Source organism: Monodelphis domestica, chromosome 4 (assembly GCF_027887165.1).
Source record: "Monodelphis domestica isolate mMonDom1 chromosome 4, mMonDom1.pri, whole genome shotgun sequence".
Classification (NCBI taxonomy): domain Eukaryota; kingdom Metazoa; phylum Chordata; class Mammalia; order Didelphimorphia; family Didelphidae; genus Monodelphis; species Monodelphis domestica.
Genome location: NC_077230.1, coordinates 296,186,029 through 296,212,880, shown reverse-complemented (window position 1 = coordinate 296,212,880; position 26,852 = coordinate 296,186,029). Strand labels below are relative to the sequence as shown.

Genomic DNA, 26,852 nt, shown 5'->3' with positions numbered 1-26,852 from the left:
TGTTCTCTGTGCTCATTGATGTTTAATGTCAGGGGTCTGGGTCAAATGCAAACTTCCTTTATATTTGTTTTAGTTAGTTATTTTATGATTCCCTATCCCCCCCTGGAATTCTTAATGAGTCTTTATGGAGAGTTGTATTTTTCCATATGTGCCCATTCATGGCATTTCTGCATCAAGGCTTTCTAAGGTATTATGAATTACAAAGATATTTGACAATCGGCCATGAGAATATGGCCTTATATTAGTCAGAGGCACTTCTTCCTGCACATTATCCTTGGAGAATGCATGATAGAATACATACTTCCTCCTCTTGTATTGTTTTGAGTTCAGAATTTTTAGTTTGCAAAGTCAATTGCATTTTAGCAGTTAGTTCAAACTAATACAAAGTTCAGATTATCCAGTGAACTTTTATTTAATATTTAAATACTGTCAAATCTAGACTAATTGCCATGTCTAGATACACAAAGGGGATTTGAGCCCTACTGTACTCCTGTACTGCCTACAGCAATTGTCTGGAACAGAGTCCTCTTGACCTCAGCTCAAAAGTAGGGAGATTAAAGTTTTAGTTCAAGGAAACTAAAGGAGAAATAGGACCCTGGGTAAAGTGTATTTAATATTCCAAAACTGTGATAGGGAAAAATGAAGTTAGTTAGTCTTAATATATTCCTGCCAGAACACGTTAAGATCCTAAGAATCTTTAAAAAGCTACTTCTGCCCCCACACCAATGCGCACCCGGAAGGCTTTTCTATGCAGTAGAAAGGAGGGGAGCAAGTTGGACCAGCTTAGGAGCAGATAGTTTGTCCATGCGGGAATATTCAAGAGATGCCAAGAAGGGCTCCTGAGCCAAGATGAGATTTATTCCTTTGGGTTAGCATCCCCCTTCCCTACAGGCTTCTTCCAAAGTTCTGGTGCTCCTGATAAAGCTACCTGGATTGTCACTGTCACTTAATTATAAATGGTAATCCATAGCACTTTCCTGATCAACTAGATCTCTGGCTTCATGGTAAGGAGCACATAGTAGATGTTAGGTGTGTGCGTGTGTATTTGTTGTTTAATCACTCAGTCATGTCCAGCTCTTAGGACTCCATGCCAGGCCCTTCTATTCTGCACTAGCTCTTGCATCTGTCCAAGTTCATGTTCATTGTTTCCGTGATACTCTCTATCCATCCCAACTTCTGCCGTGTGTATGGATGTATTTTTAAAGGTCCTTGGGCTCCTCGGTGTGCTCTTTTCTTGAAGACTTAGCCCGAAAGGCGAGAGGAATCTGTTTCTGTAGGTAGGAAAACTAAGTGACAGTTGTTTTCATCAGTCCCCAGTAGTACAGAAAGGTAGTGGCTGTATTGGCACTTTCCATTTCCTCTATAATGCTCTTCTCATTAAACTCTGAGGACTTAATCCCTCTTCCAAGGAAGAAGGATCCCAAAGCCTGTTATTTAAACTATGCAAATGATAGTCCAAGCAGCCTGCAGCAACTCTTAGGCAAAGATGTTAAATGCTTAAGTGCTCTCATAAAATGGAGATTAAGTAATGGTTTTATTTAACAGGGCAAGTTATTGTCCCCTGGGTTAGATACTACAGCTCCTTCACCCCCTGTGAATTGCAGTTTGCTAGTATTTCAGGCTCTGGTCTAATATACCAACCTTTGATCCTCCTGCCCAAAAGGAAAAATCTAAGACCTAGCGCAGAGGCTTGAGATTTTTCCAAATGACCTTGAATGACTTGTGCTATCAAATGATGAGTTCATTTTCTTGAATTGACTGTTACTTCTCTCTCTCTTTCTCTCTCTCAGTTTGCCTATTTGGAGAAGCTTCTGTTAGTGCATGGAGCTTGGAGTTACAATCGTGTGACCAAATGCATCTTATATTGCTTCTACAAGAATGTGGTGCTTTATATCATTGAGGTAAGGATGGAGGCATGATCTTCTGTGAAGAGCTGAGCCTTTGGCAGAGGATTTAGCAGTTGGAAAGTGATTTAAAGTATAGAGAAAGAAAGATATAATTAGACTTAAATTAATCTCATAGAATGAATTTCTGTGAGGATATTTGTAGAAAAAATGTTCTGATATGTTAAATAATGTGGAGTATTAGCAACTTGTTTGGGAATCATGATGCACCTCTGTGCTATATACAATGTTTCTGGCAATTGGCAATTTGTTCATTGTCATCATTTTTGGAGAAGAAAGACTTCCTTCCTAGCACTGCTATTATAGACCATTCAGCTAATAAATTGGGGGAAAGATCTTTCTCCCTAATGCCATTGCTATCCTTTTCCCTTGATTATTTGCATAGAGAAAGGGAGAAAAAATATTTTATCCAGTTATTTACAGATCAGTACATAAGCAATTATTTCAGGTGGGCTAAAATAATAAAAAGGCAAAATGACAGATGTTGGTGGGGATATGGAAATATGGGATCACTAATATACTGTTGATGGATCTGTGAACCAATGCAACCATTTTGGAGAAAAATTGGAAGTTATGCCCAATTATAAAACTGTGTATACCTTTTTATCTAGCAATACCAGTAAAGGTTTATTTCCTAAAGTGATCACAGAAAAAGAAAAAGAATCTCTATGTTCTAAAACATTTATAGCTGTTGTCTTTGTAGTAGCAAAGAGCTAGAAAAGGAAAGGATGCCCATAATTTGGGGAAACACTAAACAAGTTTTGGCATATGATTGTGATGGACTACTACTGCACTGTAAGAAATGACAGTTTAATTAAAAAAAAACAGGGAAATACCTACATGAAGTTATGAATAGTGAATCAAGCAGAACTCAGAACATTATATATATCATATATATATATATATATATATATATACATATAGCATTAAAATATTTTTTGAAGAATGACTCGTGTATGTCCACCTCCAGAGAAAGAATTGTTAAATGGAAATAAACAAGACATAGTTTTATATATACATTTATCTTTTTGTCAAATGATAACTTCTTGGATGGGGGGAGGGCAGAGGTGGAGGGAGTTACCTGGGTATTTTAATGTAAGAAATAATTTTTTGAAATACCAGGAATTAGGGGCATCCAGTAAATGTATCTATGCCTTATAGCTCCCAAAAGTGACTAGAACTATGGGAACCCTGGGTAATAAGTGACAAAGGCTCATGCCTACTTGTGACATGCCTTGGTGGACATAATGAAAGCTACATCTGCCCAGGCCTTTGCTTCTATATCTTGGAATAAACAGGGTCTGGTGTCTATATCCATTTTTTGTTATCAAGCCTGCCATTTTTCTGTGCACTCACTGCTTCTGGTTAAGTGCTGTGGGTATATGGATGTGTGTGTGGTCAACAAGTTTACTAAAATATATCCAAATGAGCTCAGGCTTTGTTGTCAACTGATTTCAGGATGCTGATAGGTTGGTAAGCTCATTGAAGTTCAAAGGCTGTAAAGTACAAGGCCTGGGGTCTAAGAATGGATCAATTTTTGTAGCAAAGCAAATCTTACCCCTTAGCTACTAAATATTATTGGAGGCTAACTCTACCAGTGCCAGAATCATCAGAAGTTACTAATAATTCCCCAAAGCCAACTTTTTTAAAAGCTAAGCAAAGGGCAGTTTGCACAACCACAAAGCCAAGTTGGATTTCCATCTCCTGTGGAGTTCTCTCATTTGTGAATACAGTCTCCATACTATACATACATACTACTGCATACAGACATACAATTTTATGGCAGTAGTGGAGCATGTCTGTCCTTGCCCCGAGGCACTCATTTCTAAAAAGAGAGCCCTCTTTCTTACCTATTTTAAACCTAAAGTAAATGAATCTTGAAAACATCTTCCATTGTGGCTGAGAAATCAGTGACATAAATACAAGAGTTCCTTCTCATGGAAAAAATAAATAAAGAGGAAAACAAATAATTCATTATAGGGAGGGAGTGGTGAGAACAATGTTGATTATTAATTATAATTCTGATTTATAATAACAATAAAAGCTCTCATTTATATTGCACTTACAATGTGTCAGGCACGTATGCTAAGCACTTTACAATTACTATCTCTTTTGATACAATCAATGACCTTGGGATGTAGGTGCTATTATTATCCCTGTTTTACAGATGAGGAAACTGAGACATATAGAGTTTAAGTGATTTGTCCAGGGTTACACACTGCTAGTAAATATTTGAGGCCAGTTTTGAACTCTGATCTTCCTAATTTCAGGCCAAGTGGAATCATTACTAATTCAGCATTAGTAATAATGACTCAGATTGTTATTGTTTTAAGGTTTACAAAGCTCTCTTCAAATGTTAGCTTAATTTTCATAACAGTCCAATTTTCATAACAGTCCATAACAGTCCAGAAAAACTGAGGTACAGAAAAGTTAATTACTTGCCTAGGTCACATAGCTATTAAATACCAGAGACCGTATTTGAACATTGATCTTCCTGATTCCAAGTTTGGTATTCTATATATCTGTATGACCCCAGAGTAGAAGATTTGTCCATTTTGGGGGGAAACAATTAATAGCCCGCTTAACCTTAATAATTAGGGCATCTGTTATTTTATGGCCTTGAATGATTTTCCTGAAAATGGTAGATGCAGATAAAGAACAAAACATTTGCAAAAACGGCTATGATATTATGTGATATAATCCAACTGTTCTCATTCTTTCCTGAGAAGGCTGTATAGAACCCAATGTTTGGTCATTGGCTGATGTTCCTCCTATCTTAACTGAAGTCCTTCAGCTTGATGATTCTTTGCCGAGATGATTGCCAGGATATTGCAATTCTGTGTAAATAGAGGAATCTGTATAAATAGAGGAATATGATTTGTTATGATTAAAGAAAGCTGCATGTTAGTTTAAAAATAAATGATTAAAGCCCTGGAAATTAAGTTGGTTTTGATTCCTTAAAAAAATTCCTTTAGGTTGAGGTCTTTTGCTTTCCTGTATTATGCAAATATATGGTAAATACACCCTGGGAAAAAATCTTAAATGAATTTTGCTCAAAGTACAAAAAGCCTCAAGTTTAAAATGAAAGATAAAAGAAATATGTTACTGACTTGTCCATATTTCTCACACCCATTCTTGCCTGAAATGATAAGTTCTTATAAAGACATGGATCAAAGATTTAAAGCTGGTAGAAACCTTAGAGGTCATCTAATCTAGCTCTCACAGGTTTGATCTTTTTTATTTCTTCCCTCCTATTTGTAGCTTCCTTTGAGCCTCTGGAAAATGTTTTCTTCTCTGCCTTTGCAGCTGTGATAGGAATGACTGGCTCCCCATATGTCACTTGGAGTAGAACATAATTAGATTGAAGTAATTTAAGAGACTTCCAGTTTCTACCCCCACACTTCATCCCAAATTTCATGTACATTTTAAGCTGACCTAGCAATTGGCTTTGGGAAGTTCCTTATTTATCTGGTGTGTCCCATTATCAACCAATTACAGATAGTCTAGACTCCTTATCTAGACATTCCCCATTAAGCCTCCTACTCTCCAGGGGTTCCTTCCTACTCATTTACACCTACTATCTCACCCATGTTTTGTGGCTCTAACTGGGTGATGAAGATGAGGCTGTGAGGGTTAAGAACAAAAGCTTGCTCTGACTGAAAATGCAAATAAAACTTAACATTTGAAGAGTACTACATAAGCAAGTTCAGTTCTGAAATCTGTTGTCAAATAATATTTGTTTAAAACTGAAAAAAACAGTTTAAAGCAACATAAGAAATTAAGGGAAAAGCTATTTAGATTTTACTGTTACCTTGACATTTAGTTTCATATTGGTGTTTCCAAAAGATACTGTTTTGAAGGCCATAAAATAAAAATCTGTGACTAGTCACATTGTTTTAGGTTAAAATATTTGCTTCTATAATTTTAAAAATACGTTCTTATTCATATTATTTGTTTTTACATTACCTACATTTCCCAAAACACACCTATCCCTACCCCTCCCAGAGAGCAAAACCTTATAACAATAACAAAGATGGAAAAATATAGTTCAGAAAAACTAATTGATATTTTTAGAAAGGCTATCATAATATATAGGTTTCCACACCAATAATTTTTTGTCTCTGCAAAAAAGGAAAAAGAGGTGCCTTCCCATCTCTTTTCTTTGGAGCCATCTTCACTATAATTTCTCAGCATTGAGTTTTAGTTGGTTTGTTGCCATTCTTTATATTTATATGGTGATAGTTATCATATAATATTGTTTTCCTGGTCCTGCTTATTTCACTTTGCATCAATTCTTTTTATATTTCTCTACATTATTTTTGTCACATTTTGTAGCACAGTAATATTCTATTAAGAGGCAGCTAGATGGCTCAATAGATAGAGCATTGGGTCTAGAGTCAGAAAGACCTGAGCTGAAATCTGGCCTCTGATAATTATTAGCTATATAATTCTGGGCAAGTCATTAAGCCTTTCTGCCTCAGTTTCCTCAGCTATAAAATGAGGGTAATAATAATAACATCTACCTCCTAGGATGATTATGAAGATGAAATGAGACAACCATATAGAATGCTTTGCAAACCTTAAAACACTACATAAATGCTAGTTCTGATCATGATAATCATAATGATGTAATTCTAAATTCTTTTCCAGAATTCTTAACCCAATTACTAACCTCCTTCAAGATAGATTATTCTCTCCTGTCATATTTGCAAATTTACTGAGTAAGAAACAGTTTTGAGATAAATATATATATATACACCCACATATTTCTCTTATTAGTGACTTGAGACATTATTTCATATAATGATTATTAATAATAATAGCTCATGTTAACATAGTAGCTCAAACTTTACTCCCCACCCATGTACCTTAACAAAATGAATGAAACAGATTTCTGTGGTGATATACTCCTAGCTAGATGTGTCATTTTTAAAACAGAGGTCTTTTTCTCTACCTATCTTCGAGGAAAAACATCTCACTGGTAATTTATCATTAAAAATAATCAAAATAATTAAATTGACAATAGAATTTTCCCTTGCATAAAACTCTATACATGCTCATTATAAAGTTACTTTCTGTAAATATAGAAAAAGAAGAAGCTCTCAAAAACAGCTGTTTTTTTTTTTAAACAAATCTTCTGAAATTATTTTTAATGCAATGGAAATGAGTATGGTATTATCACTAATAAAATAAAAGCTGATTATTCAGAATGCCCTAATTTCTGTGGCATAACTTATTCTATAGTTAAGCTTCAATAACTTTTTTTAACCCTTACCTTCCGTCTTAGAATCAATATTGTCTATTGGTTCTAAGGCAGAAGAGCAATAAGGGATAAGGAATGGGGATTAAGTGACTTGCCCAGGGTCACACAGCTAGGAAGTATCTGAAGCTAGATTTGAACCCGGGACTTCCCGTCTCAATCCTGACTCTCAATCCACTGAGCCACCTAGTTGCCCCCATTCATTAACTCTTAGTTAGACTTTTGTGGTCTAGGTAGGAAGTGGACCATCATCAAAATAGTGTTTCATTAAAAGCTTTTGGAAGTTTTATAAATTTAGGATTTTCCATAGTCAATGGAAGAGGTAGTGAGGGCCTAATGAAAAGGAAGTTATATAACAAACAAAACAAAAAAGATCAAGTATTTTCTTCAGTTAAGAATAAGTTTAAAATATAGAAGAAAAAATGAGATCTTAATCTAGTGGTTTAGCATTTCCCTTGGCTTTTAGAGTAAATGTAGAGCAAAATAAATAAGAAAGATGAATTTTCATTTTTCTAGGGTATCTATAACATACATAATGCAATACACCCTCATTATTCTATTTATGTAGTATACATGAAATGATTTCTCTAGGATTTAGGTCCTAAGGGGCTGATTAAGCTGTATGACATCTCAAATGAATCTACAATCTCATTCATTTTGGAGTTCTTATAATGATGTAGATTGTAACCTGTCTGTACCTTTCCGTCCTATTCGCCTCTTATACAGGTCTACCTAAAAATTTATCATAAGTGATCTACCTAACTTGCTTTCTTAACTTTTTCCTGACATCTTGAGGTTACTGGTAAAAAGCACTCTGGCTTTAACTTGACTTCCTTCATTCTTATACCATTTAATCTAACTGATCATCAATGTCTGCTATATCATTTTTAACAATATCTTTTACTTTCTTATTTGGGGTTCTTCTTTGGTTATGTAACCGGTTGTTCTCACCTACCATATGCATTTTACATTGTCTCTGTATGATGCCCACATTTTGACTTTCATAGACAGTGTTGTTCAACATCTAGCTGATGAGTAACACCACCAATAAAAATGTTTGTATTGAAAAAATCCCTTCTGCTTATCTCTTGGGAGGCACTTGTGATAGATATATGTAGATATATATATTTACATATTTATGTATATATTCATACATATTTATGTATATATAATGTTCTTCATCCATTTATTTGGTCTTCTTTCCTTGGATGGATAGTCCAAACACCTTTAAGCGATTCCATACGTCTCCCAAAAGACTCTATAATGTTGGCCAATACTGTGTCACACAGTAATTGACCATCCATTAAAAATCCCTTCTCTGGACTTCTGGGGGTGGAGCCAAGATGGAGGAGTAACTAGAGCAGCATCTCTGTTTCACCACGAAAATCCTCTGTGACCAAGATTAAAATATCACCACAAAACAAATACAGGAGTGAAAGAACCAACAAGGACACAGAGTAAAACAACTTTCAAGAAAAGAAAAATCCAAAAGGTAAGCAGAGACCATCTGGGGAACTCAGGTGATAGGGAAGCAGAGCCAGCAAGAGGCTATAGCAAGGAGGGAAGAACAAGCCAAAAGCAAACCACAACTCCCTCTCTTCTACTCCATCTGCTGTCACAGGTTCTGAACATAAATCTAAACTAACATTCAGACCCTGAAAGTCTGCCTGGGCATATAGTGATCCAATCCAACTCACACCCCTTGAAATTGCAAACCTGTGGAGAAGTCCAGAGTTCCAGTCCAGGGCAATCTGGGCTGAAGGGGGATGGTCTGCGTGGGCCCAGAGTGAAGCCAGGAATCCCAGTCTGGGTTTGGAATGAGGACATAATCCATGGTGTGGCATGAAGACACAGTTCTCAGGGGGAGTCCCCCCAGATCTTTTTGCCAAAAAGCAAGGCAGAGCTCTAGGACAGGGCAATCAAGGGTATGCCTGATTGAATCAAGAAAACAGTGAGACCAAAAACTTGAGCCTAAGCCTGGGGCTAGAATTTGATCAGCCCCTGACCTGATCAAGTGCAAAGTGAGATCAAAAGCTTATATCCAAGCCTGAGGAAAGTTTTTAAGCTATTAGCATCTCAAGGGTCAATTGAATCAGTATGGGGAGGGGGCTCTCAGCCCTCAGACCATCTGGTAAACTAGAAACAACCCAGAAAATAAGCTGAAAATAGCATCAAGGGAGGACTGAACTTTAACAGGGTACCCCAACTTCTCAGAAAACATAACCTACCTATAATTCAATAGGAAAAATGAGCAAACAACAAAAAAGCACCTACCTCCATAAAATTTTATGGAGGCAAAGAGCAAGGTGCAGACAAAGAAGGGGACAGTGAAAGCAAAGGAAACACATGTAAAACCCAAAAGAAAAATATGGATTAGACACAGAATCTGAAAGAGCTAAAAAAAGACTTCAAAAGCTAATTAAGAGAGGCAGAGGAAAAAAGTGGGAAAGAGAAATGAAAGTGATACAAAAAGAAATTAAAGTGATGGAAGAAGAAAGGAAAGTAATGCAGGGAGAAAGGAAAGTGATGCAAGAAGAAATGGGCCAATTGAAAAAGGAGAACCAAAAAATGACAGAAGAAAATTAGGCCTTAAAAATCAGAATTAACCATCTAGAAACTAATGATTTCATGAGAAGTCAAGAAACAATAGAATAGAATAAAAGGAATGAAAAATATCAAACTAAAGCATGAAATATCTTATTGAAAAAACAACTGATCTAGGAAATAAATCTGAGAGGGTTTTAGAATTATTGGACTATCTGAAAGCCATGATTACAAGAAATTAGCAAAGATAACTACACAGATATCCTCAAACAAGAAAATAAAATTGAAATTGAAAGGATTCACAGATTACCTCCAGAAAGAAATCCTCAAATGAAAACTTTCAAGAATGTAATAACTAAATTGAAGAGCCACCAAGTCAAGGAAAAAATACTTCAAACAGCCAAAACGAAATCATTCCAATACACAGGACCTAGAGCCTTCTACATTAAAACATGAAAAATCATGGAATATGATATTCAGGAAGGCAGAAGATTTGTGTTTACAGCCCAGTCACCTATCCAGCAAAAATGAGTTTATTCTTTAAGGGGGGAAATGGTCATTCAATAATATAGAAGATTTCTAAGCATTCTTGAGGAATAAGCCAGACCAAGACCAAAAAAAAAAAAAATATATATATATATATATGAAGTCCAAACACGAGACAGAAGAGAAGCCCAAAAAACTAAATAAAAAAGAGAAAATTTAAGGGACTCATTAAGGCCAAATGTTTATATGTCTACATGGGAAGAGGATTTCAGTAATTTTCAAAAATTACTCTTTGTAATAGAGAGGATAGAAGGTATTTACTCAGAAAAAGGGTTGAGAAGTAAGCTGATTCTGATGATATGATGTATATGATGATATGATATATATATATGTAAATATGAAGATATGGAATAATATTCATGTGTGATATGTATGCATATAAATGATAAGTAAAAAAATCAATCAAAGACTGAAAGAAAGGGTTTCATTGAGAAAAAAGGGAAGGGAGAGATAGAATGGGGTAAATTATATCACATAAAGAAACATGAAAAATCAATACATAGAGGGGAGGATAAAGGTTGTGTCAGGCAATGCTTAAACTTTACTCTCATTGTAACTGGCTCAGAGAGGGAAAAATGAGTACACTCAGTGGGATATGGAATTCTGTCACCCTATAGAAAAGTAGAAGGGGAACAAGACAAGAGAAGTGGAGGGTAATTGAAGGGAGGGGGAACTGGAAGGGTGACAAAAAGCAAAATACTGGTGATTAAAAAAAAAGACATAAAGGGGAGACCCCGACCCAGAGTAGATGGAATACTTTCCATTTAAGGATTACCCTAAATACCCAGCCATGATTTCTGGGTATTCTAACCTCCATTTAGTGAGAGTGAAATAGAATTAATTTCTCTCACTGGGCCAGTTGTGCAAAGGCCTTGGAGATTTTTAATATATAAAAAGTATCTCTTTTATTATAAGAGGGGATACAAATTGAGAATCAGAACAAGGGGTCCCTAACTCTAAGGGATCTGGCTAATCTCCCACAATCCTCTACATCTCTCACAAAAGGTAGTCTTTGGGTCTTCTGGCTAAATTACCAGCTCTCTATTTCTAACTAGCTGTTCCCCAAAAGCTTACTAAACTACCTATCTATGACCCTCAGTAGTTGCTTATATTTATTTCAAAATCTGTCTCTAAAAACCATTATAGTTTATCTCAAATGACTAAGTTCACCCCAGGGGGTCTGACCCCTAAGGTAAAACCTCAAAGCCAATCTGACAGGATTTGTAGATAAAAACTTTCTGGAAAGCACAGCAGATATAGTCAAATCCTTTTCTAGATGTTTCCCAGTCAAATAGAGTACCTCCAAAGATGATTTAGGGGTTTACTCCTTCTCCACAGTAAGGTTGAGGTAGATGAGCTCTGACAAACCCACCTTTTCTCTACCCTTCTGGACAGGAAGAGCCCAACCTCCTACAGAAAGTCATTAGTCTAGCAGTTGTCACTTCCAAACTGTTCCTCCTCTGCCTTCTGCCTGCTAAAATCCTTTCTCTTGAATTTGTAGTCTGTGCCTTAATGACAGCCTTCCACTTCCCTTAAATCTTATGCTATCTCTATCCTTTTCCCATTACATGAGAAATAATAGAGTGGAAGGGAATAGAGCAAGATCTAAAGGGGATAATAGGATAGAGGGCAATACATAGTAATCATAACACTGAATTTGAATGGGATGAATTCACCCATGAAATGGAAGTGGATAGTAGAGTGGATTAAAAACCAGAATTTTATTCTATGTTGTTTACAAGAAACACGTTTGAAGCAGGGTGACACACACAGATTCAAGGTAAAAGATTGGAGCACAATTTATTATGTATCATCTAAAGTAAAAAAAGTGGCAATCATGGTACCAGACAAAGCCAAGGTAAAAATTGATCTGATTAAAAGAGATAAGGAAGGAAATTACATTTTGCTAAAGGGTACTATAAACAATGAAGTAATAGCATTACTAAATATTTATGCACCAAATGATATAGCATCTAGATTTTTAAGGAAAAATTAAAGGAGCTTAAGAAGAAATAGAGAGCAAGACAATATTAATGGGAGATCTCAACCTTCCCCTTTCTGAACTAGATAAATCAAACAACAAAAATATAAGAAAGAAGTAAGAGAAGTAATTAAAGTGCTAGAAAAATTAGACCTAATAGATATCTGGAGAAAATTGAACAGGGATAAAAAGGGATATGCCTTCTCAGAAATACATGGTACATATATAAAGATCTACCATGTACTAGGACATAGAAATATTGCAAACAAATGCAGAAAAGCCAAAATAATAAATGCTACTTTTTTGAATCATAATGTGATAAAAATTATATTTAGCAAAGGTCCATGAAAAGACAACGTTAAAATTAGTTGTAAACTAAATAATCCAAAAACCTGGTGGGTCAAAGAAGAAATCATAGAAACAATTACAGACTTCATTAAAGAGAATGACAATGAGGAGACAATATATCAAAATCTATGTGATAAAACCAAAGCAGTTCTGAGGGGAAAATTTATATTGCTGAGTGCCTAAACCAACAAAATAGAGAGAGAAGAGATCAATGAATTGGGTCACAACTTAAAAAAATTAGAAAAAGCACAAATTTTAAATCCCCAGATAAAAACTAAATTGGAAATCCTAAAATTTTAAGGAGAAATTAATAAAATTGAGAGTAAAAGAACTGTTGGACTAATAAATAAAACTAGGAGCTGGTACTTCAACCAAATAAAATAGATAAAAGTACTAGTAATCTAATTTTAAAAAGAAAGGAATCAAATTAACAGTATCAAAGATGAAAAGGGTGATCTCACCTCTATTTTTTTTTTGAAGAGGAAATTAAGGTAATTATTAGGAACTTTTTTGTTCAATTATGTGGCAATAAATATGACAATCTAGGTGAAATAGGAGAATATTTATGAAAATATAAATTGCCTAGATTAAGAAAAGAGGAAATAGAATACTTAAATAATTCCATCTCAGGGGGGGAAAATTGAACAAGCCATCAAAGAACGTCCTAAGAAAAAATCCCCAGGGCCAGATGGATTCACAAGTGAATCCCATCAAACATTTAAAGAACAAATGATCCCAATACTAGAAAAATTATTTTACAAAATAAGCAAAGAAAGAATTTTATCAAATTCCTTTTATGATACAAATATGGTACTGATTCCAAAGGCAGGCAGACCAAAAACAGAGAAAGAAAACTATGGACCAATTTCCTTAATGAATATAGATACAAAAATCATAAATAGAATACTAGTCAAAAGACTCCAGCAAGTAATTCACTATGATCAGGTAGAATTTATAACAGGAATGCAAGAATGGTTTAATATTAGGAAAACCATTCACATAATTGACCATATTCAAATCAACAGAAACCACATGATTATCTCAATAGATGCAGAAAAAGCCTTTGACAAAATACCACATCAATTCCTATTGAAAAACACCAGTAAGTATAGAAATAGAAGGGCCTTTCCTAAAAATAATAAACAGTATATATCTAAAACCATCAGCAAACATCATCTGCAATGGGGATAAATTAGAAGCATTCCCAATAAGATCAGGAGTGAAACAAGGATGCCCATTATCACCTGTATTATTTAACATTGTACTAGAAACACTAGAGCAATTAGAGAAGAAAAAGAAATTGAAGGTATTAAAATAGGCAATGAGGAGACCAAGTTATCACTCTTTGCAGATGATATGATGGTCTACTTAAAGCATCCTAGAGAATCAACTAAAAAGCTAGTGGAAATAATTAACAACTTTTGTAAAGTTACAGGTTACAAGATAAACCCACACAAATCATCAGCATTTCTATATATTTCCAACAAAACTCAGCAGCAGGAGTTAGAAAAACTTTATTTAAAATCACTCTAGACAATCTAAAACATTTAGGAATCTATCTGCCAAAACAAACACAGGAATTATATGAACACAACTAACACTTTCCACACAATTAAAACTAGATCTAAATAATTGGAAAAACAATAATTGCTCTTTTGTAGGATGAACTAATATAATAAAAATGACAATCCTACCCAAATTAATCTACTTATTCAGTGCCAAACCTATCAAACTACCAAAAAACTTTTTTTATAGAATTAGAAAAAATATATAACAAAGTTCATCTGGAAGAACAAAATATCAAGAATATCAAGGGAAATAATAAAAAATGTGAAGGATGGGGGCCTACCAGTACCAGATCTTAAAATGTATTTATAAAGCAGTGGTCATCAAAACAATGGACTGACTGTAGTATGATACAAAACAATGGTACAAAACTTTGGTAATGGCTAAGAGACAGAAGGGTGGATCAGTGGAATAGACTGGAAGTAAATGACCTCAGGAAGCTAGTGTTCGATAAACCCAAAGGCCCCAGCTTTTGCAGCAATAACTCACTATTTGACAAAAACTGCTGGGAAAATTAGAAAACAATATGGGACAAATTGGGCTTAGATCAACATCTTACACCCAAACCAAGATAAATTCAAAATGGGTAAATGACTTAAATATAAAGAGTAAAATCGTAAATAAATTAGGTGAACATAGAATAGTATATCTGTTAGATCTGTAAGAAAGGAAGGAATTTAAGACCAAGCATGAGATAGAGAATATTACAAAATGTAAAATGAATGATTCTGATTATATCAAATAAAAAAGGGGTTTTACAAACAAAACCAATGCAGCCAAAATTAGAAGGAAAGTAACAAACTAGGAGAACATTTTTATAACAAAACTTTGACAAGGCTTTAATTTCCCAAATATATAAGGAACTAAGTCAAATTTACAACAACAAAAAAAATCAACCCATTCCCCAATTGACAAATGGTCAAGAGAAATGAAAAGGCAGTTTTCACATGAAGAAACCAAAACTGTCAATAAACACAGAAGGGACCTAGTGGAAGATCTGTTCAAAAGATGATACAAGAATTGTTAGCCTACAGAATATTAACAAAGGGTGGGTTGCCATGATTATGTTAACATGTCCAAGTCAGGAACAAGAGAATAAGGCACTGAATCTTGTAAGAAGTCTGTCAGGTCCAAAGAGCTATACCTTCTTAGCACTAGCTCCTAAGGGTATTCATCAAGGAGAATAGATTGAAGACAGAAGAGACTAGAAAAAGGGAGATCACTTTGGAGGCTACTATACTAGTTAGGCAAGAAGTGATGAGACTCTGAACTAGCTGGGTGGCCTTAGAAATTGAGAGAATGTAATAAATTCCATAGTTGTCATGGAAATCAAGACTTGGTGGCTGGGCTGATTGGATGTGGTGGATAAGAATGAAGGCTGAGTTGTGAATAATTTCCCTTTCAAAAAACAGAAGTGCCACTTAAAAACAAATTGATGATTGTATACCAGACTGTGAACTTGTTTACCCAAAGGTGACAGTGACAAATGGCTATTGGGGTTTGACCTGCCCTTTAGTTCACTAAACTAGTACCTAGGGACTAGTGTATGTATGAGTGAGTTTCTCACTTGCCTCTGTACATATGAACGTAAAGATGCTCATTGCTCTAAAACAAACATTCACTACCCACATGGCTTCTTTAGCAAGCCTTTGTAAGCCTAGATATAATCATTGTCTGGAATCTGATTCATGTTGATAAAAGTAGAAGATCATTTGTTTGAAAAAAATTTAGATTTTTAAAACCACATGAAAATCAGGGGGAAATAGAGCCTTACTGTTATGTGGTTTTAAATGTGGAGAACCATCTAAGATTACTCATGACAATTTGGGCCAGCATAAAACAGCTTAAAAAAAGAAAAAGAAAACTAAGAAAATGCAGCATTTCAAGAAGTAGATTAAGTACTAGGAAATACTTGCCAAATTTTCATTTTGTATATATTTCTAAAAAGTATGATGAAGTATGCTTTATTCCTATCTTGTCAACTTAATCCATAGAAGGCTCAGAGGTGTCTGTACTCTGATTTTTCTTCTTCTGAAAACATATTCACATTCCCTTTAGCTGTTTTACAATTTCATTTTTCTGTTGGGGTTTCTGATAGTTTTTTTTTTCTCCTTGCATTTCAGTTCCCTATTAAGTTAAAAAAAAATAATTCTAAGGGAATTGCTTGTAGGCTAGTCTCTTCCTCAGCTTTAGTCCACAACTGACTGCTTGTTTGGGGAATCTTCATTTAGTATGTTAATCCTCAGAGTGGCCAAGGAGTCAGTTACCGAGATAAACCAAACTAGTTTCTATTTCCCTAAAGTAATGCTGATTGCACAGCAAATTGGTTAAGATGGTCCCTTCCTTCTTAAAGAATTATGCCTTAAATCCTGAAGGAGACAGAAGATGTAAGGTAGGTAGTTAACATGGGTTTCAATTCATCAAAATATCATCTTTTACTTCAGAATTTAATGCATGGCATGAGTACTAAAGAGAATGCAGTCTCTTATAAGCCCTAACAGTCAGTCAAAAAAGTATATAGTAAGCCTGGGAAAGCCAGGGAAGGCAGAGACTGGAGATAAAGAAGGTGATGATAGCATTGTTATAATGGATGAGAAGTCCTTTCCATGATTGAATCTCTTAGACTTAATCTGATGAGTTTTATAACTATATCACTATTCATGGCAGCACTTTCTTGTTTATCTGAAAGACCAAATTGGAAAGACTCATTTAAGTGGTAATGTAGATTGAAGATATGGAACATGTCATTGAATAGGCAAAACTGGGCAAAGCCTTTTAGATTATTTTATCCAGTCCACTCATTTTACAGACAATAAAGCAAAGATCCAGAAAAGTCAAATTACTTTAGCCAATGTCACATATGTAGTGAGTGACCCAGTCAAGACAAGAACTATAGAATCCTAGGTTTTAAAGTGATCTTAGAAGTCATCAAGTCTAGCCCCATTCCTCTGACATCTAGTTTTATGTTTTAAGCTGGCTCAAAATATACAAAATACTCATTGATTTGAAGATTTTTAAGAGAGAATCAATGGTGAGGATTTTCTGTCCTTTTGCCATTTCTGTGGATCATCTAGCAACCTAGTACTGATTTTTTTCAAAGTAAAATATATACAAATATTTATTTCTCTTCCCTTTTCATAATCCTCATCAATATACATTCATTTTGATTTATAATATAGTATAGTTCTGAGGTAACCTGTCAGAAATCTTGATAGGACCTTATATTATAGAAATATATATATTGTCCTAATTTTACCAACAATTTCATTTTTCTGTGTAATTCCTTATATGTAATTCCAGGAATCATGTTGACATGTCAGACTTGGTAAAATAGCTGGGTCCTAGGGAACCTTCCCTTTTGGATAGTAGTTTCCAAACCTTCTATTCTATTCCCTCTCTTTATTTTAAAACACACCAAAAACCTGTCATATTCCTTTTTTCACAGAATAATCTGTTCAGATAATCATAGCTCATCTTATTCAAGTGAAATTTAAAATTTATCACAATTTTATAACTCAAATATTAAAAATATAGTAAAAAGAAAACAAGTCACTGCCATGTTTGATTGTCATAGAATCTTGACAAAATAGACTTACAGATAGACAAAGCCTTTTAAGTCATCTCATCTAGTGGTTTCCACTGTGTAAACTTTGGGTCCCTAGCCTTATACTAAGGGGGTATAAACAACGAATGAAAAGATGAGAAGAGGAGTCATATCCTATCTTCCCCATGTTAGCCAATTCAGTTTATCTCTAACATAGTCATATCTATCCTTATCCCCATTTCCAAATTCTACTCCTTCTTGTGCAAAAATCTTTTCAGGGTAATTACAACTTAAAAGTTACCAGAATACTTAAAAGCAATCAAACTTGTATCATTGGAAGAGTCCTTGCTCCTCAAAACAACTCCCTAGGTCACCCCTTAGTAGCTATGGGTTCTGAGGGTGAGGAAAATAACTAGTGAATTTTGACTACTTACTTTCCCGTGTCCCACCCCATAACCAATCAAGTGCTAAATTTCTCACATCTGGCTCCTCCTCTTTACTCAGGCAGAAACTACCCAAGTTCAGGCCCTCAACACCTCTTGTCTGGACTGCTGAAATTGCCTCCTATAATTACTTCAAATTTCTCCCCACTCTAAGAGCAAGCAACCAGTGCTTTTCCTAAGGTACCGGTTGCACTACCCTACTCCATAAACTACAAAAGTGCCCTCTTAATTCTAGAATAAACTATTATTTCATCTTTTTATCCCATTCTTTTAAAATTTATATTGTATGTATTTTGCATAATAATGAATGTATAACCCAGATCAAATTGCTTACCATATCTGGGAAGGAAGAGGAAAAGGAGGAAGGAAGATAGTTTGAATCATATAACTACAGAAACCATATGTGGAAAATTGTGATTACATGTAATTGGTAAACTATCTTTACAAAAATATTTTTCTATTTTATATGTTATTATTTTCAAATCAGCAAATATGCATAGTTTATACATAGTTTATAAGAAATATTTCTCTGTTTACTCCATTAATCACTAGTTGAAGCGAATCCACTATATTAGTCTTGATTTTTAATGACTGAGTTCTTATGAAAAAATGTAAATGTATTTATGTAATAGTCTTGTTTGCAAATATGCATCAATTTTGGCTACCTACCTCAAGTGAGGCTTGGGATTGAAGAATACGAGAAGACTTTGCATGTCTCTGAACAGGATACCACAGCAACTGCTCTAGTGACTCAGGGGCTACTGAGAGTAGGTCAGTGCAATCCCAAATTTAAAATTAATTTATTTTATTATAAAGTATATATGTGTATTAGAAACCAGTAAAAAGTAATCTGTGAAAATTGTTTAGGCTACAACCCTTACTGTTACTAAATTTTCCCAGATTTCAAAACTGTAATCCTATTTGAACTGACCTTTTGCACCTTGCCTAACAAAACTAAAGGTCTCTCGATAAGGGGTCACATGTGATTTTGACCTCATAAAACCATAAAGCAGAGTTTTGCTAGTCTTATATTCAAAAGCCAATGATTAGAGAATAATAAGAATAATAAGAATAAATTCTTTCCTTCATCAATTATATAAGATCAAAATTCCTTAAGTGGCCTAAACTTAGAATATGCAATGGGGTGGCTATAGTGAATTGCTATAGCAATTCACAGACCCTAAGAACCTCAGTGGCCATCGGTCGTCTGATCCATGGTCTTTCTTTTTACCACAAGCAGCTAAAAGGGAAACAAACCCTTTTTGTTGTCCTCAGCTCTTTCTGGCATAATGTTGATATTTTTCTGAATGGACTAGACCAATTCAACAGAACCACTGGTTCACAGTATTTTGGAGTATATCTCAAATAGCTATAGGGACTAGTTAGTTGTACTTTCCTCTCTATTGCATAGGAAAATATACAATGCCAAAAAGCTATTGAGTTCAGCCATGCAGTTAAATGAAAGAGTTTTATGAACTATAGTACATGCATTAAAAAAAAGCATTTGAGATGAATATTATTTGGCATACAAATATTTTTGCTAATATCTGAAATCACATAGATTTGTGGGCCCCTGGCAATAATTCTGTACCTTCTCAAAAGTCTAGGGTCTACAGATTGGGGACCATTACAGTAGGCATTTATTAACCACTACTCTGTGCAAGAGACATTGGCAGGTGCTGACAAGGAACCAGTCTCGCCATCCCTACTTCCTTGATTAGCCTAAAAGTAAGCTTCTGTGCTATTTGGTAAAAGGCTGCATAGCTACTACTAGACCAGCTGCTGTGGGCTTCTGATTGGAGAATGCACCACACCCTAGGAGAAGGGTTTCCCAGAACCCAGCTGCTTCAAGAAGTCTAACATCCCTAAAATATATTACCTCTTTTAAAATGAGAATCAGTAGATAATAATAATTTTTAAAAACACTTCATGCTGTCTGTCAGAAGAGAATCTATTCTACATGTTAAAAATATTAAAAGGATATAAATACATTTTGAGGAGATGCTATGTCATCATCTACTTTTGTACCTCAAAATTCCTAGCACAGGGCTAGACATATGGTAAGCTCTCACTATTTGCTTTTAAATTATCTAAAATGTGCTTGCTTTTAAATTAAGATATTCCAAATCTAATAGCATTTTAAAATTCAGCAAATGACTAGAAGTTCAATATATAGCATAGATTTTGTAATTTTTATTAGTATCATCTTATAATAATAACTATTTTTTCATTAGTGAACATTTTCAATCTAATAGAAAGCATTGCTTCCTCTCCAAAACCCTGAGTATTTCAGCAAGAGTCACATTTCCCATTCAACATTCTCATTAGTAACTTTGCACTGACTTTTTAGGGGCAGATGGTAAACCAGCAAAGCTGCCATTGATGCTATTTGAATTGTTTGACACCCATCCTTAAAACAGATTTTTTCCCTTAGTTGCAATGAAGAGATGATGTTTTCCATACTTCAGTCTGAGAGATGTGCAACATAATTGAAGGGGGAGAGAACACATGCAAGACTTTCAATTTTGTCTCAAGTGACATCCTCACCAATAAGCAGAGGAAAACATGGTCTGGAGCCCCAAACACTTGTTAGGATGCTTTCCTCAGAGTTGCTATAAATGGTTGAATGTCAACTTGAGGCAACAAAACATTGTTATGCAAGCAAAAAGACAAAGATGTCAACCCCAACATGTTTATCATGAGGTCTTAAGGGGGAGTCAGATGAGATATACATGAAGTTCAGAGAGCCATACACCCCATCTTGTTACCTTTTGCTCTACTTCCTCTAAATACTCTTTCTCCTTCCCCTCTTCCCAGTTCTGGTAGTGCAAATCACAGTCATGTCAGTGCTTCTTGAAAGAGCATGCTGACTCTCTTATATCTCCTACCACCATTTCTATGAATTGCCAAACCATAACACCACTTCTTTATATAGAATAGTATATTCCCAGAGGGCAAGTGCTGACTTTCTTTGCTGTGTGCATCCTTTTTTGTTATTATTCAGTTATGTCCAACTCTTTGTAACTCCATTTGGGATTTTCATTGAAAAGATACTGGAGTCGTTTTCTATTTCCTTCTCCAACTCATTTGACAAATGAGGAAATTGAAGCAGAGAGGGTGAGGTGACTTGCCAGGGGTCAAGCAGCTAGGAAGTATCTGAGGACAGATTGAACTCATGAAGATGAGTCATAAGCTGAAACGAGACATAAAGCTTTTCTTGACCCCTTTTAACATCTCATGCCCTCCCTCCCAAAATTGCCTTACTTAAATATACATACATACATACATGTATGTATGAATTATTTTTCATTTATACATATATGTATCTGTGTGCCTATATGTATGTGTACATGAATGTCTCCCCTGATATGATGCAAACTGCTTCAGAGCAGGGATGGCTGCTTTTTTCTCTTTATCGCTACCATAGCACCTGATACATAGTAGACACTTAATGAGTGTTTATTGATTATTTGATATGTGCAAATAACTATTATACAAGGGAAATGATAAGTGCAAAGAAAAATTCTATAAAAGATGTGAAAGAGAAAAGTTCATATTATCCATGAATTTAAATCCATTCTGTGACATGTTATATGATCCTGAGTAAGTAACTTTTCAGTTCCTTCGTCTGTAAAACAGGGATAATAATATCACTTGTCTCTCAGAGTTGTAAAGTTCAAATGAGATAATATTTGTAAAGTGCTTTGCAAATCTTCAAGTGGTGTACAAGTACTAGCCATCCATAGGTATTATTGAAGGAAAAGAAAACTTGGAGATGGTCAAGAGGAAATTGCATTCAAGACTTTGCATGAAGCAGATGGGATGGAGAATAGTTTAATCTGGCAAGAAAAAGAGACCGTAGTATGTTACATGAATGGCAAGACAGCTTGGATCCAGATAGTGAATACCTGAATGAGAACTTAATATTTTGGCAGACTATAGAGAGATGCTGACTTTCTCTGAATAGAGGGCCAGTTGATCATATTTTTGACAGATGGATGGATTGAAATGGCAGAAACTATAGGCAGATTCATTGGACAGCATTGTGTGAAAGACAGTTTGGGGAATGTGTAAATTGTTAGGAAGGAAGACTGGTTAGGAAGCTATTACAATAGACTAGGCAAGAAGTAATGAAGATATGACTAGAAATATTGCAATAAGAATAGAAAGAAAGGGATAATGTAAGAGAATTGACAGGACTTGTCAGCCAGAGTGATGGGGAGAGGGGTATTGTGGAGAAGGGTAGTCAAGAATGGCTCTGAATGACTGGGGAAATGGTTTTACCATTAACAGAAACAATGATGACACAAATAGTGGATAAGTTTTAGAATTAAAGCTACATTATAATTGAATCCTTAGATTTCTTTGTCCTCCACAGCACCTAGTATTGGGTCAGGCACACAATGGGGTCTCAATGAACTAATCAATGATCAATTTAGGCTGTTTCAATAGACAAGAATTAATTTCATTTTAAAAATATTTAACAGAAGATTCTTTGAATATGCAATTATATTACCAAAGTCTTTATTGTCTGAAGCAAAAGCTCCTAACTATTTTCTATCATTAAAGTCTTTTGTCATGCTGATGATTATGGAGAGCGATTGGATAAAATGGGATAATATCTATAATTGCTTAGCACTGTGATGGCACACAGTAGGTGCTTAATAAGTAGGTGCTTGCCCCACCCCCAACCTCAGAATAATGTTTTTCAATAATTAAAGAAAATAAAGTTTCCATTAAAAGGCTAGTGGAAGATGAAGATATATTTTTCTTTTTCTCCATCCAAGTTTAATAGATCATCTGAAATTTGTGGAGTCCAGGTTAAAGCAGAGTGTGTAGAGGCACACCCTGTTGAGCATGCATTGGTACTCTTTTCTCATTTCTACTCTTATAGGTATACCCATGGGTGCCCATTCTGTTGCTGGTTCTACCAGTTAGCTTTTTAACTTGCCTATTTTTTATTTTTGTTCACCAGTTAACCTCTATAGTACTTCCCTTTATAGTATTCTATTTTCCTTCTGGCTTCTTCAGATGGACCTTTTTTACTTTATAACAATTCACTAGTCCTTTTGAAACCTGTTTTTTTTTCCTCTCTCAAAACAGATTTGTCTTCTTGTTGTTTAACTCATTTAGTAGCAAAACTCTAGCACTGTCTTACTCAAAAAAGGTTGATGAATCACCATTTCCTATGAAATATAATACAAATTCATGTGTCTGTCATTTAAGCCTACAATGTGATGCCAACCTACCTCTCCCAGCATTTCATAGTACTCCCCTTCACATACTCTACATTCCACCCAAACTGAACTACTCATTATTTTCCCACACTCAGTCCTGTTTCTTATTTCCCTAAATGTGATACAAGCTCTCCCTACAACTTACACTCTTCTCATTTCCACTTATAATTCTTATAATTATTCTTATTCTCTTATAATCCTTATTTTCCTTGTAGACTCAACTTGTGACTTTCTTCATGAAGACTTTCCCCAACAGCTAGAGCTGTCTCCATCCTCCATATTCTTTATACTAAGCTTAATCTTGTTCACGTTTTGTCTTCATCTTTATTATGAGACCTATATTATGAGGATTTTTTGTCTTTACATTTCATACTCTTAGCACAATGTCTTATAAATGTTAATTATTTAATAAAAGTTCATTGAATTGATTCACAACATGTCTATCCAGTTATCCATCTTCTCATTTCTACACATGAAACATGGGCATTCTAGTTATTTTGATGCCTTTTGTAATGGAGGGAGAATGAAGAAAGAAATGGGCATTATCTTTAGAGGCTCAAACTTGCATTAGGGATATTTTTTGTTTATTTGTTTAAAGGAAATGTTTTAAATCATGAGATCATTGAGCCCAGTCCCTTCATTTCATGTGTGAAAAAATTATTGGTGTAGGTTTCTTATGAGACACACAAAAAAGAAAAAGGACACCAAACATCAACAAATAATTTAGTGTGCCCAACATTTATTAAGCATCTGCCATTTTCAATATATTGAGCCTGTAGTCAGGAAGATCTGAATTCAAATCTGATCTCAGACACTTATTAATGGAGTGATCTCAAATTAAGCTACTCAACCTCCTTTTGCCTCAGTTTCTTCATCTGTAAAATCATTGTAATAGTAGCACCTATCTTCCAGGGTTGTTATGAGAAGCAAATGAAATATTTGTTAAAGGGCTTAGCCTAGTGCCTGGCACACAATTGATACTATATAAATGTCAGTTTTCATCACTTTATAAATATTATTAATAATATTGTTGTCATTAATTTTATTGGTCCCTGGGGATGATATGGAAGTAAATAAGATAAAATCAGATCCTGTCCTCAGAGAGCTTATTAATGGTCTTTCTTTTAATAAACTCATAAGAATGAATGATTTATTTGATCTTCAAGGAAACAAAGACTCTTCCCCAAGCCCTCTCATTGAGGCTAGTGCTCATTGAATCACAGGATCATAGATTTAGAGCCAAACAGGATCTCAGAAGCTGTTTAGTCCAATTCTCTCATTTTACACATGAGAGGAAATAGCTTGCCATGAAAGTGAAATAGCTTGCCAAAGGTCGTACAGCTAGTAAGCATCTGAAATGGAATTTGAACGCAGGTCCTCTGACCCTAAAGCTAATGTTCTTTCCGCCTAACTGATACAAGGCCTTCCCAGCTCCTCTAGTGAGCTGATGATGTAACCAAAAAGCCCCCAGCACTTGCAGCTGTGACAACTTTTCCTGAATTACATCAATAATAGCAAAATTCAACATTCAACATTAAACCTGAAGTACTGGTCCCTTAAATCCCAAACTTTAAACCCTCCGTGTGGGCTCAGAGTGAAATAAACCTGGCAGGAATCCACGGAAGCACGGCTGCCTTGTTGCATCCCTGACACAGGAGGACTCTTGGTTTCTTTCCAAGCTAAACCATCTCACTCTGATGGATACCAGTTCATCAGTATGTACCGGAGCAAGACATCTGCTTCTTTCTATCAGCCAAGTAGGGCATTGCCTTAAGATATCTGCTAATTGACTGAAAACACTACTTCATGGCCTGCAAGTTCGAGCTTTAAGCCACTGTGATGTAGATAATGAGGATGTCATGGCCTTCAGGTGAATAGAATCCTGTGATGATCAGAGGCATTTCCCACCAGGCCTAACTGGAGACTGAAAGGAGGTGTTCTCAGTCATCACTCCCCCTCGGGTGCTCCTAGAATCCTGCTTGTCAAGCAGGTTCTGTGCAGGAGCAGGGCAGCAGTGGACTGTGCTCCGCCGGAAATGGAAAATAGTCGATTCAAAGAGCAGCTTAATGGCTGCCCTTGTTACTAAGCATCATTTAAATCAATGCACCCAAGTGACCAATTTCTGTATGGACTGCTTGCTCATTTGTGTGTGCAGAATGACCGCGGCAAGAAGTTAGCTCACACATTGCTTATTTGTTGAAACAAATTGCCAGCCTATGTTCGCTAGTATACCAAACTGCTACAAACCCATAGATCCTTAAGCATCTGAGCGTCTCCCAACCATTTGTGTTCATGACCAGAGCTGATAAGGCCCATCATCAAGAACCAGCAAAAGTAACAAAGCAGCCTTTATTCTCTAGTTCTAAAAGTTGCAAATCAAAAAACACACAAGACCATAACGCTGTAATTATGCTGTGGTTATGATCCAGGAACAGCTTTCATGCCCTAAGGTCATTTTTCTGCTCAAATTATGAAATAACAGAATGATGTGGCTGCTTCACAGTAGTCTTTGCCAACCATCTGCACATGGCATTTCCAAAAAACATAGATTTAGAACCGGATATGGGATGTTGGCAATCATCTCCTCTAACCCCCTCCTATTACAGATGAGGAACCAGACAGTTGAAATGAATTGCCTGAAGTCACATAAAAGGGAAATGAAGAGAATGCTGGGTCCAGGGCTCTTTCTATTTTACCACACTGCTCCCTTCACCTTAAGGGCACAGTTCAGGTGGCCTATCTGCTACTTAGCATGCAGACAAATTGTTTTAGTCATTTCATTATTTTAGACCCTATTTTTATACCAATACCCAAGGTAGTTTTTATTGGTGAAGTTGTTTACTCTCTTAAAATATCTAGCAAAAAGTCCCTCCCTTCCATGAAAACTTCCTAATTTAATAGCAATTACTTGTTTCTGCCTACATAATATACTTATAGCCATTACCATGCATACTTAAGTGTTTTTCTAGTTAATTATTTTATTTTCTTTTTCTCATCTCTATCTCATTGAAAAAAATATTTGTAACAAATATATATATATATATATATAAGGCCAAATAAATTCTCTCATTGGATATGATTTTTCTAAAGCATGTTTTATTCTGCAGTCTGAATCTCATCACCTCTCTAGAGGTAATATTTTATCATTGGCTTCTAGAATCATGGATGGTCATTGATCATAAATCTTAATTGTCAAATTTGTCAAAAAAGTCTAAATTGCCTTTTCAATCCTATTATACAAATTATTCTCCTGGTTCTGGTTATTTTATCCTTCATCAGCTTATAAAAATCTTTGAATTTGTTTGTTTTATAATAGTGATATCATGGTATAAATTGTCCTGATTATGCTTATTTCACTCAACATTAATTCACACAAGTCTTTCCATGTGTCATCTTTTGCTTCATTTCTCATTGCACAATCATATTCATATACCACAGTTCATTCAGCTGTCCAACTGATAGGCATCCCTCAATCCACT

General features: G+C 35.3%; 1 protein-coding gene across 4 annotated transcripts in view; it reads left to right on the top strand.

Moving 5' to 3' along the window:
- ATP8A2 (ATPase phospholipid transporting 8A2) overlaps positions 1–26,852 on the top strand; it is an 860,692-nt gene that overhangs the window by 558,712 nt on the left and 275,128 nt on the right. For all 4 annotated transcript variants that reach the window (XM_056794696.1, XM_016421852.2, XM_007495237.3 and 1 more), the window contains exon 27: positions 1,791–1,901. In XM_056794696.1, coding sequence (XP_056650674.1) covers positions 1,791–1,901 — 111 coding nt within the window. The remainder of the gene's footprint in view (positions 1–1,790; positions 1,902–26,852) is intronic.